Raw genomic sequence first — 13,449 nt, forward strand, 5'->3', positions numbered from 1 at the left:
GATTAAATAGAATGGGCCAAAAATTGCGGTTGGAGGCTTCCCGCGGGCAGATGCCTCCGACCACAAAAAAAATCCGAAAGTACCTGGTGGTCCCGCTCCAACGTAGACTTCGGGTCCCGAGCCTAGATGTGAAGCACAGCGCAGAGGCCCACGCATCCCAGGAGCGTAAGCGCTTCCTAGGATCACGTGGGCCTGGACCACCAATCACATTGTAGTATTCTCATTCATAGTAATGGCAGCTCCGAGCTCTGAGGCAAAATCCAGGAGCACACGATGACTATCAGGCATAGCGTTATTTTTGTGTGCTGCCCGCACAATGCACCGTTATCCACGGACTCCCATTCGACTTGGCTAAATTTTCCTTTATTACCTGTTTGGGAAAGCACTGCATGGGGAAACCAAGTGTGAACTGGCATCCTACCACTCTAGTGCAGCAAATTACTCTAGCCACTTGCACAGATTAGTTAGTCAATGGGCCGTAAATCGCGACGCCGCTGGATGCATATTTCACTGGCCTCACTTCATCCCCGAGAACTAGATCCACACTGCTTCCTTGTTGGACTAGAAACATACGATCAAGAAAGTTCTCTTGTACACATTTCAAGAATTCCTCTCCCTCTTTGCCCTGGACACTGTTATCCCAGTTTATATTAGGAAAATTAAGTTCCCTATTATAACTACTTTATAGTTATTGCATCTTTCTGTAATTGGGCTGCAAATTTTCTTCTCCTATCTCCTTCCCACTATTTGGTGGTCTATAGCATATACCCTGTAGCGTAATAGCTCCTCTATTAATTCTAACCAAATAGATCCTATATTTAACCCCACAACAGCAGCATCCCTATCTAGTGCTGTAATAGTTTATTTGATCAATACTGCCATCCCTCCTTTTTCTTTTTCAGAGTTCATTGTTATTACCCCTTTGAAACTGACTGCAACTTCAGGATTTAGCACATGCATAGCCGAACACCGAAATCCTGAAGTTGCAGTCAATCATTCCCTGCTGTGCTGTATCCTCTGCATATCCAGCAATCCGGGAAATCGGTGAAACTGACGAAAACTTCGGCATTTCCGCATTAATACTGCTGTTAGACACCCCATTAAAAGTTGGTCCCTTTTGGATTATATGTAACTCGGGTTTTAACACCATATTGATTGCTCAGCAAAGGTAATGGCCCTGAAAAAATAATTAAAATTTTATGGAGAATCAAATCTTTCCATTTTATAAAAATTACAATTTTTAAGACACTTTTTAAAAAAAAAAAGTTTTCTTCTTAAAAGTTTGTTCGTCTTTATTTCAGGTTTATCTTTTCCTCATGCGAGAACCCCAATCTTTGTTTTGCTCTCTAACGTTTTAAGGAGCTTATTCACTTCCCGGTTCGTGTGAATTCTGCATTATGATTGGCTGCTTACACAGCTTGTTGACGTCGCAGCAGCTCGCATTAGGGATTCCCCATTACATTACACTGATCTCAACTGAACATCGGAAAAGGTGAGCTTCTCGCCACAGAGATCACGAGATCTTTGTGGGAAGTTTACTTCGGGGCCAGCGGCAAACATCTTTGCTTCGCAGCTGACTGCAAATTATGGGCCATGAAGTTACAAATCCTCCCTTTGAGCCAGTTCTCTAGTTATTGCCACTAGACCATAGTCCCATCATGCAACTTTTGCCTGCAGCTCACATGCTTATTTAAAATGCTACGTGCATTTACACACATGCATTCCAAACCCATCTTAGACGGCCTCATATTTGCCCTCGTCTGATTCCTCCTATTTCTGAACTCTTCTTTACTCTTGGGCTGTTTGTCTCTCCCAGTCCTCTGGACCTTGTTTTTCCTCTCTAATGTGTCATCCTGGTGCCCATCACCTTGCCAAATTAGTTTAAACCCACCCTACAGCACTCGTTAACTTCCCCTCGAGGACATTGGTCCCAGCTCTGTTGAGGTGCAACTCGTCCATCTTGAACATCTCCCTCCTGCCCCGAAAGGATCTTTGAGAGCCTATGGAGGGAACGGTGAATCTGGGGCCTGGGTGAACATTTTTCAAGCCATCAAACTGTATATCGAGGAAATATGCTGGAGTGCTTTGCCGAAATTATTTGTGCCAGCAGAACATTTTGCAATTGGCAGTGCCAAGGAGAAAGTGGGAAATGCAGGGTCAAATCATTCAGAATACCAGTGAAAAGGGTCGGTCATTGAAAGGGCACCCTGCTTTGATGACCAGGCCATTGAGTGACTGTTGCAGGAAGTGGAAGAAAGAAGGGAAGCACTGTTTCCCCACAATGGAAGGAAGATCTTGAAAGTCATGGATGCAGGAGGGAGAAAGTGAGTATGAACCTTTACACTGATGTAAAATTGTTGGCTTGCCTTGTGGCTACACCCTGGTGTACACACAAAATAAATAAAACCTTACCAGAAAGCTCCTGAAACTCCAGCTTCTGACTGAAGATGAGGTAGTTGCTGGCAATGAAATGCAGTAACCAGGTAGACAATCTAGTAGAATTGTGGAACTGAAAATAAAGAATTCCAGATTAAAATGTACACACCACCAATGGTCTCTGATATGGGCATAGCGAGGTTGTTATAGAGTGTGAAATTTAGCAGAGACTGATCACCTATTCTGTGCCCTGTGGAGGTTTGCGATTGGCACAGAAACAGATGATGGAAACACCCATCCGAAACATAAGAACATAAGAAATAGGAGCAAGAGTAGGCCATTTGGCCACTCGAGCCTGCAATAAGATCATGGCTGATCTTCAAACTCTACTCCACTTTCCTGCACCCTCCCCATATTCCTTGATTCCCTTAATATCCAAAAATCTATCGATCTTTGTCTTGAATATACTCAGAGACTGAGCTTCCACATCCCTGGGGTAAAGAATTCCAAAGATTCACTGGCAGGTAGGAGAGCCCAGACCTATGTCATGCTCCTCCTGTGCTATGTGGGAAATCAGGGACGCTTCCAGTGTCCCTGACTACTGTGTGTGCAGGAAGTGTGTCCAGCTGCAGCACCTGACAGACTGCACTGCGGCACAGGAGCTGCGCATGGATTCACTCTGAGCATCCGCGATGCTGAGGATATCATAAATAGCACGTTTAGTGAGTTGGTCACACCGCAGGTAAAGATTACACAGGCAGATAGGGAATGGGTGACCATCAGGCAGAGCAGTGGAGGGAAGGTAGTGCGGGTCCCCTGCAGTCATCTCTCTCCAAAACAGATATACCGTTTTGGGTACTGTTGGGGGAGATGACTCATCAGGGGAAGGCAGCAGCAGCCAAGTTCATGGCACCATGGGTGGTACTGCTGCACAGGAGGGCAGGAAAAATAGTGGGAGAGCGATAGTGATAGGGGATTCTATTGTAAGGGCAATAGATAGGCGTTTCTGCAGCCGCAATCTAGACTCCAGGATGGTATGTTGCCTCCCTGGTGCAAGGATCAAGGATGTCTCTGAGTGGCTGCAGGGCATTCTGGAGGAGGAGGGTGAACAGCCAGTTGTCGTGGTGCATATAGGTACCAACAATATAGGTTAAAAAAAAAAAAACAGGATGAGGTCCTACAAGCTGAATTTAGGGAACTATAAGTTAAATTAAAAAGTAGGACCTCAAAGGTAGTAATCTCAGGATTGCTACCAGTGCCACGTGCTAGTCAGAGTAGAAATAGTAGGATAGTTAAGATGAATATGTGGCTTGAGGAATGGTGCAAGAGGGAGGGATTCAAATTTCTGGGACATTGGAACCGGTTCTGGGGGAGGTGGGACCAGTACAAACCGAATGATCTGTACCTGGGCAGGACCGGAACCAATGTCCTAGGGGGGAGTGTTTGCTAGTGCTGTTGGGGAGGGTTTAAACTAATATAGCAGGGGGATGGGAATCTATGCAGGGAGACAGATGGAAGTAAAATGGGGGCAGAAGCAAAAGGTAGAAAGGAGATAAGGAAAGGTGCAGGGCAGAGAAATCAAAGGCAAAAATCAAAAAGGGCCACAGTACAATATAATTATAAAAGGACAAAGAGTGTTAAAAAAACAAGCCTGAAGGCTCTGTATCTCAATGCGAGGAGCATTCGTAATAAGTTGGATGAATTAACTGCGCAGATAGCTGTTAACGGATATGATGTAATTGGGATTACGGAAACATGGCACCAGGGTGACCAAGGCTGAGAACTCAACATCCAGGAGTATTCAGTATTCATGAAGGACAGACAGGAAGGAAAAGGAGGTGGGGTAGTGTTGCTGGTTAAAGAGATTAAAAAATAGGACCTCAAAGGTAGTAATCTCAGGATTGCTACCAGTGCCACGTGCTAGTCAGAGTAGAAATAGAAGGGTAGCTAAGATGAATATGTGGCTTGAGGAATTGTGCAAGAGGGAGGGATTCAAATTCCTGGGAATTGGAACCGGTTCTGGGGGAGGTGGGACCAGTATAAACCGGATGGTCTGTACCCGGGCAGGACCGGAACCAATGTCCTAGGGGGAGTGTTTGCTAATACTGTTGGGGCAGGTTTAAACTAAAATGGCAGGGGGATGGGAATCTATGCAGGGAGACAGAGAGAAGTAAAATGGGGGCAGAAACAAAACGTAGGAGATAAGGAAATGTGGAAGGCAGAGAAATCAAAGGCAAAAATCAAAAAGGGCCACAGTACAACATAATTATAAAAGGACAAAGAGTGTTTTTAAAAAAAAAAAGCCTGAAGACTCTCTGTCTCAATGCGAGGAGCATTCGTAATCAGGTGAATGAATTAACTGCGCAGATAGCGGTTAACGGATATGACGTACTTGGGATTACGGAGACATGGCACCAGGGTGACCAAGGCTGGGAACTCAACATCCAGGGGTATTCAATATTCAGGAAGGATAGACAGAAAGGAAAAGGAGGCGGGGCAGTGTTGCTGGTTAAAGAGATTAACGCAATAGTAAGGAAAGACATTAGTTTGGCTGATGTGGAATCTGTATGGGTAGAGTTGTGGAACACCAAAGGGCAAAAGACTCTAGTGGGAGTTGTGTACAGACCACCAAACAGTAGTAGTGAGGTTGGGGATGGCATCAAACAGGGAATTAGATATGCGTGCAATAAAGGTACAGCAGTTATCATGGGTGACTTTAATCTACATTGGGCTAACCAAACTGGTAGCAATACGGTGGAGGAGGATTTCCTGGAGTGTATAAGGGATGGTTTTCTAGACCAATATGTCGAGGAGCCAACTAGTGAGCTGGCCATCCTAGACTGGGTGTTGTGTAATGAGAGAAGATTAATTAGCAATCTTGTTATGCAAGGCCCCTTGGGGAAGAGTGACCATAATATGGTAGAATTCTTCATTAAGATGGAGAGTGACACAGTTAATTCAGCGACTAGGGTCCTGAACTTAAAGAAAGGTAACTTTGATGGTATGAGACGTGAATTGGCTAGAATAGACTGGCAAATGATACTCAAGGGGTTGACAATGGAGAGGCAATGGCAGACATTTAAAGATCACATGGATGAACTTCAACAATTGTACATCCCTGTCTGGCGTAAAAATAAAACTGGGAAGGTGGCTCAACCGTGGCTAACAAGGGAAATTAAGGATAGTGTTAAATCCAAGGAAGAGGCATATAAATTGGCCAGAAAAAGCAGCAAACCTGAGGACTGGGAGAAATTTAGAATCCAGGAGAAATTTCGAATCCAGCAGAGGAGGACTTGAGCGTTTAATGAGGAGGGGAAAAATAGAATATGAGAGTAAGCTTGCAGGGAACATAAAAACTGACTGCAAAAGCTTCTATAGATATGTGAAGAGAAAAAGATTAGTGAAGACAAATGTAGGTCCCTTGCAGTCAGAATCAGGTGAATTTATAATGGGGAACAAAGAAATGGCAGAAAAATTGAACAAATACTTTGGTTCTGTCTTCACTAAGGAAGACACAAATAACCTTCCGGAAATACTAGGGGACCGAGGATCTAGCGAGAAGGAGGAACTGAAGGAAATCCTTTAGTCAGGAAATTGTGTTAGGGAAATTGATGGGATGAAAGGCAGATTATTTCCACAGGGCCTGATAGTCTGCATCCCAGAGTACTTAAGGAAGTAGTTCTAGAAATAGTGGATACATTGGTGGTCATTTTCCAACATTCTATATACTCTGGATCAGTTCCTATGGATTGGAGGGCAGCTAATGTAACACCACTTTTTAAAAAAGGAGGGAGAGAGAAAACAGGGAATTATAGACCGGTTAGTCTGACATCGGTAGTGGGGAAAATGTTGGAATCAATTATTAAAGATGTAATAGCAGCGCATTTGGAAAGTAGTGACAGGATCGGTCCAAGTCAGCATGGATTTATGAAAGGGAAATCATGCTTGACAAATCTTCTAGAATGTTTTGAGGATGTAACTAGTAGAGTGGACAAGGGAGAACCAGTGTATGTGGTATAGTTGGATTTTCAAAAGGCTTTTGACAAGGTCCCACACAAGAGATTAGTGTGCAAAATTAAAGAACATGGTATTGGGGGTAATGTATTGACGTGGATAAGAACTGGTTGGCAGACATGAAGCAAAGGATAGGAATAAATGGGTCCTTTTCAGAATGGCAGGCAGTAACTAGTGGGGTACCGCAAGGTTCAGTGCTGGAACCCCAGCTATTTACAATATACATTAATGATTTGGATGAAGGAATTGAATGTAATATCTCCAAATTTGCAGATGACACTAAGCTGGGTGGCAGTGTGAGCTGTGAGGAGGATGCTAAGAGGCTGCAGGGTGACTTGGACAGGTTAGGTGAGTGGGCAAATGCATGGCTGATGCACTATAATGTGGATAAATGTGAGGTTATCCACTTTGGTGGCAAAAACAGGAAGGCAGAATATTATCTGAATGGTGATAGATTGAAAAAAGGGGAGGTGCAACGAGACCGGGGTGTTATGGTACATCAGTCATTGAAAGTTGGCATGCGGGTACAGCAGGTGGTGAAGAAGGCAAATGGTATGTTGGCCTTCATAGCTAGGGGATTTGAGTATAGGAGCAGGGAAGTCTTACTGCAGTTGTACAGGGCCTTGGTGAGGCCCCACCTGGAATATTGTGTTCAGTTTTGGTCTCCTAATCTGAGGAAGGATGTTCTTGCTATTGAGGGAGTACAGCGAAAGTTCACCAAATTGATTCCTGGGATGGCAGGACTGACATATGAAGAAAGACTGGATCGACTAGGCTAATCTTCACTGGAATTTAGAAGAATGAGAGGGGATCTCATAGAAACATATAAAATTCTGATGTGATTGGACAGGTTAGATGTAGGAAGAATGTTCCCGATGTTGGGGAGGTCCAGAACCAGGGGTCACAGTCTAAGGATAAGGGGTAAGCCATTTAGGACCGAGATGAGGAGAAACTTCTTCACTCAGAGAATTGTGAACATGTGGAATTCTCTACCACAGAAAGTTGTTGAGGCCAGTTTGTTAGATATATTCAAAAGGGAGTTAGATGTGGCCCTTGCGGCTAAAGGGATCAAGGGGTATGGAGAGAAAGCAGGAATGGGGTACTAAAGTTGCATGATCAGCCATCATCATACTGAATGGTGATACAGGCTTGAAGGGCCGAATGGCCTACTCCTGCACCTATTTTCTATGTTTCTATGTTTCTACCTTCTGAGTGATGAAGTTTCTCCTCATCTCAGTCCTGAATGGCCGACCACTTATTTTGAGACTGTGACCCCTGGTTCTAGACTCTCCAGCCAGGAGAAACATCCTCCCTGCATTTACCCTGTCAAGCCCTGTAAGAATTTTGTATGTTTAAATTCTTCTAAACTCTAGAGAATATAGGACTAGTCTATCTTTTCTCTTAGGATAATCCCCCCCCACCCATCCTGGGAATGTCTGGGGAACCTTAATTGCACTCCCTCAATGGCAAGTATATCCTTCGTTAAGTAAGGAGACCAAAATTGTACACAATACTCCAGGTGTGGTCTCACCAGAGCCCTATATAATTGCATTAGGACATCTTCACTCTTGTACTCAAATCCTCTCATAACAAAGGCCAACATACCATTTGCTTTTCTAATTGCTTGCTGTACCAGCATGTTAACTTTCAGTGATTTGTGTACAAGGACACCCTCCGAACACCAACATTTCCTAGCCCCTCTCCATCTAAGAAATACTCTGCTTTTCGATTTTTCCTATCAAAGTGGATAACTTCACATTTCTCCACATTATATTCCATTTGCCATTTTCTTCCTCATTCACTGAGCCTGTCTATATCCCCTTTGAAGCCTCTTTGCATCCTCCTCACAACTTACATACCCACCTAGCTTTGTTTCATCAGCAAACTTGGATATGTTACATTTCGTCCCCTCATCCAAATCATCGATGTAGATTGTGAACAGCCTGCCAACCCGAAAACGACCCATTTATTCCTACTCTTTTTTTTTTCTGTCCGTTTACCAATCCTCAATCCATGCTAGTATATTACCACCAATCCCATGAACCCTAATTTTGTTTAATAACCTCTTGTGTGGCACCTTATTGAATGCCTTCTGAAAATCAAAATACACCCCATCCACTGGTTCCCCCTTATCTATTCTGCTAGTTACAACCTCAAATCAGATTCGTCAAACATGATTTCCCTGTCATAAATCTGTGTTGACTCTGCCCAATTCTAAGTGCCCTGTTACGTGCTACTGATGTCAGACTAACTGGTCTGTACTTCCTGATTTTTTTTCTCTCCCTCCTTTCTTAAATAGCGGGGTTACATTTGCTACCTTCCGATCTGTGGGAACCGTTCCAGAATCTAGGGAATTTTGGAAGCAGGAGCTTCATTTAAATATGGAAATGAGGATGGCCTTCCTGTATACAATTTCCTATCCTAATGTGTAATAGTCCTTTGCAAAAGACATCCAGGAAACCAGGGGGTAGATTTTCAACCTGCTAAAACTGAGGTAAAACTGACGCTGTGAATCAGCCGCTCATAGAAACCTCCTGATTTTCCTGGAATCAATGGAAATCAGTTGGTTTCTATTTTCTGCTTTTGTGGCCTTATTGTTGCATTGTGAACTATGGGGTAAAGGGATTGGTGCCATGCTTTGAAGGGAGCCCAGGTCAAAGATAGGAGTAAAACACTAATACCTGTACAAAAGAAAAATACTGTGGTGCTGGAAATACTCAACAGGTCAGGGGCAGCATCTGTGGAGAAAGAAACTAAAATAAACATTAACTCCATTTCTCTCTCCACAGATGCTGCCTTACCTACTAAGTATTTCCAGCATTTTCTGTTTTTATTTCAGATTAGGGGTTAAACACTTGCACTAAATTGTTGCCCTGCTCTCCCTCTGAGCATAGCTTCCTGCTGAGAGCAATGAATTGACCCTTTTATTTTATGTGGCTGCGTGTATTAAAGTCAAATTTGACATGACGTACTCTAAGCTCGTTATCTCTGAAGCCATCCTTTGTATGTTCCAGTCTCAATAATATTGCTCATAGAGACACACACCATTTAAAGCAAGGCTACCATTAACATTTTACTGAATGGGTCAATATTGACTTTTATTTTGTCTCGTATGTATTTAGCCTGGATATCAAATTAGCAATTGTCTCACAGATCTGAAAAATACATGCACATGCGCAAATAAAATTCATAATTGTATCTGCCACACACATTCACTTATTTTTTATAACTCTTAATCCAGTAAATCATGTATTCCTATATTGCTACACACTGCATAAATGCACACAATTTAGTAATGTCTTAATCTTCTTTCTGCTTTCATTCCATAACTTTGATTCTGTCATGGGTCTTTTAATGTATTTTCAAAGTTAAAATGTAAACCTCTACTTCAGCCACTACTGGTTCTGGTGATCTGCTTTGCCTTTCAATGACAATTGAAATGGTTTAAAACACCAGCTAGCACAGATCTTTCTCCTTTTGCATCATTCTATTATTCTTACTCTTCTGCATCAATAAACGAAAATAGATGGAATTCGCTGTTTTCCAGTGTTTATGAAAATTGGGGAAATATTTAAAAATCAGTAAAAATTGCAAATGGAGAACTCTATGCACACTATCGTGATCAAACTGTAGGCAACAGCCATAATGTAGTCACGGTAACTTCTAAAACAAAGGAGAAGTACATCGTAGAAAATATCTTCAATTGGATGCCCCAACATAAAACTGATGTTGTGGATCAGTCACCTGTTCTAGAAACTGATGTTGTGGATCAGTCACCTGTTCTAGAAACTGATGTTGTGGATCAGTCACCTGTTCTAGAAACTGATGTTGTGGATCAGTCACCTGTTCTAGAAACTGATGTTGTGGATCAGTTACCTGTTCTAGAAACTGATGTTGTGGATCAGTCACCTGTTCTAGAAACTGATGTTGTGGATCAGTCACCTGTTCTAGAAACTGATGTTGTGGATCAGTTACCTGTTCTAGAAACTGATGTTGTGGATCAGTTACCTGTTCTAGAAACTGATGTTGTGGATCAGTTACCTGTTCTAGAAACTGATGTTGTGGATCAGTTACCTGTTCTAGAAACTGATGTTGTGGATCAGTCACCTGTTCTAGAAACTGATGTTGTGGATCAGTCACCTGTTCTAGAAACTGATGTTGTGGATCAGTCATCTGTTCTAGAAACTGATGTTGTGGATCAGTTACCTGTTCTATAAACTGATGTTGTGGATCAGTTACCTGTTCTAGAAACTGATGTTGTGGATCAGTTACCTGTTCTAGAAACTGATGTTGTGAATCAGTTACCTGTTCTAGAAACTGATGTTGTGGATCAGTTACCTGTTCTAGAAACTGATGTTGTGGATCAGTCACCTGTTCTAGAAACTGATGTTGTGGATCAGTTACCTGTTCTAGAAACTGCTGTTGTGGATCAGTTACCTGTTCTAGAAACTGATGTTGTGGATCAGTCACCTGTTCTAGAAACTGATGTTGTGGATCAGTCACCTGTTCTAGAAACTGATGTTGTGGATCAGTCACCTGTTCTAGAAACTGATGTTGTGGATCAGTTACCTGTTCTAGAAACTGATGTTGTGGATCAGTCACCTGTTCTAGAAACTGATGTTGTGGATCAGTCACCTGTTCTAGAAACTGATGTTGTGGATCAGTCACCTGTTCTAGAAACTGATGTTGTGGATCAGTCACCTGTTCTAGAAACTGCCTAATTTTCATTTTGGGCTGTACCTATAATGGGTAGCTGATCCATAACGCCAGTTTTATGCCCAGATGGCAATTTGAAAATCTACCCCAGTAAATCTTAAATATAGGCACATTTACTATATTTTAGACTTGGGACTAAATGAGGCACTGTGGTGGGAGACACTGATCTTGGTTCTATTCACTACTAAAATTATTGGCATAAGGTTCCTGTCTGAAGTAACTAAGCAGTCAGCGGTGAAAATTTTCTGCTATGTGATGGCTTTACTTTCCAGCCAGCCACATTTATAATTCAGTCCAAGAGTATCCCAACAATGATTAATGTATGGAAACAGCATGTAGGAGCTGCATGCAGGCTCTGAAGATGCTGACTTACAGTATGGATATTCTCCATTTCTGCATCGCTTGCACTAAACAAAAGTCCATAAAACGTCTGCAATTATATAAATTTGTTAACTTGTTCCCTGCTGCTTTTATATAATCTACAGGTGACTCGAAGGTATTGCAATGTTAGAGAAAATATTGCAGTAGCAACAGGTCATTCATGGACCTGGCCCCAAGTTGATTACACATTTTAACCTTTAGTGTGTTGGTTGTATCATTTGTCAGCACGAATGTTTTGGAGATCCTGTCCTGCCATCACTTAAACAAAAGCAAAATACTGCGGATGCTGGAAATCTGAAATCGTATGGTTTTAGATTAGTTATGGAGAAGGACATGGAGCAATCTAGAATAAAAAATACTTCACTGGAGGAGTGCTTATTTCAGTGAATTGAGGAAGGATCCGGCCCAGGTAAATTGGGGTCAAAGACTGGCAGGCACAAACGTAATGGAGCAATGGGTGGTCTTTAAGGAGGAGATAGTTTGGGTACAGTCTACATGATTGGCAAAAGAACCAGAGGCGACATGAGAAACTTTTATACGCAACAAGTGGTTAGGATTTGGAATGCACTGCTTGATAGATTGGTGGAAACAGATTCAATAGTACTCTTCAAAAGCAAATTGGATAAATACTTGAAGGAGAAAATATTGCAGGGATATGGGGAAAGAGCGGGGGAGTGGGACTAACTCGATTGCTCTTCGAGACTCGATGGTCCGAATATCCTCCTTCTCTGCTATGCTGCTCTATGTTCTATGACTCTATATGAATTACTCAGTGTTGTTCATTTGTAATTTACATGACTGATCTTGTATCGCTGTGTATGCACTTTTTTCTTGTTGGTTGTTTTTGATTGTTTTGTATTCATAACATTTTGAAAGTAATGTTAAGATAAGTGGAGGAATATGAGGGGTCATCTTAGCAGATGTTTCTGTGACCTGGTGTCAAACATCTGCAGTCTGCATGGTGCTAGCCACAGAGTACTAAATACATTGATTGATGTAAAGTGAATACAGTCTATTCCTCTTGAGTTCAAAGCCACTGGGGTAAAATTCGACTTGGCCGAGGATGTAAACAAGCAGTATCGCATCTGCCGCCTGTTATTGGTCCTGTCCATTAATCAGGTCTGTCGACTTCAATGGAACTGAATTTTGAGCGTGGTGTATAACCGACGGCAGATGTGATGCCGCCCGTTTTTGTCCCTACCCAAATCAAATTCCTAGTCCACTTTTTCAAATTATCTGGTAAATTCTGTCAGCACAAATTCCCAATTGTTTGTATAATTTATGTCGTTTAAATTAAATTAATGGATAATTCAAAGTATTTCGCAAAATAATTACTTTGAATTATCAAAAATCAACTGTATTACAGATGTTGGTCTTATGTACCATCATCAGCCTGATTATAAATAGTTGGTACACAGGTTCAGTTCAGAACCCATCAATCAACCGAAAGAGCAAAGTGTGCATGCTGTCTGGATTGTCCTGGTGACATTCATGTGCTGTTAGGCTTCTATGAGATCAAACCCTAGTTCAAAGAGTTACTTCAATATTTCTTTTTCAAAGATACATTTCAGTTACCTAAACATGCAGGCTTACCTTGGCCTTGTTAAACAAGCTGACAATGCTGAGGTTGGTTGATACTAGTTCTCTGCTGGGCGTGCTCTGTAACTGTGTGACAATGTATGATTCGCACATTTGCTGTAGTCTATGAATTTGATACATTTCTGCACATATTAACAGAGCCATGGCTTGGAGAATGCTGGCTAGAGAAAAGAAAGTTAGACAAATAAACACGGCAATATTCATGGTACAAATGTTTGACAGCTTTGTAAGACATCCTTCATTGTCTTGACACTTTTGTCAGCCTACTTAAGAGCTGAGAGCCTTGACATGATCAAGCTAAGAAGTACAAATGAGTCAAAGATAAAAATGTAAAACAGCTATTTTTACTACTTGTCTCTAACT

At 42.0% G+C, this 13,449-nt stretch overlaps 1 protein-coding gene across 4 annotated transcripts in view; it reads right to left on the reverse strand.

Annotated features, from left to right (window-relative positions):
- The window catches only part of rhobtb3 (Rho related BTB domain containing 3), a 205,433-nt gene that overhangs the window by 2,932 nt on the left and 189,052 nt on the right, over nt 1-13,449 (reverse strand). For 3 of the 4 annotated variants that reach the window (XM_070884785.1, XM_070884803.1, XM_070884776.1), the window contains 2 exons: nt 13,081-13,247; nt 2,413-2,509 (listed from right to left, as the gene is read on the reverse strand). The exons of the other annotated variant lie outside the window; for it this stretch is intronic. In XM_070884785.1, the coding sequence (XP_070740886.1) occupies nt 2,413-2,509; nt 13,081-13,247 (264 nt within the window). The remainder of the gene's footprint in view (nt 1-2,412; nt 2,510-13,080; nt 13,248-13,449) is intronic. 4 annotated transcript variants of the gene reach the window in all.

This window comes from Pristiophorus japonicus, chromosome 1 (assembly GCF_044704955.1).
Source record: "Pristiophorus japonicus isolate sPriJap1 chromosome 1, sPriJap1.hap1, whole genome shotgun sequence".
NCBI classification, from domain to species: domain Eukaryota; kingdom Metazoa; phylum Chordata; class Chondrichthyes; family Pristiophoridae; genus Pristiophorus; species Pristiophorus japonicus.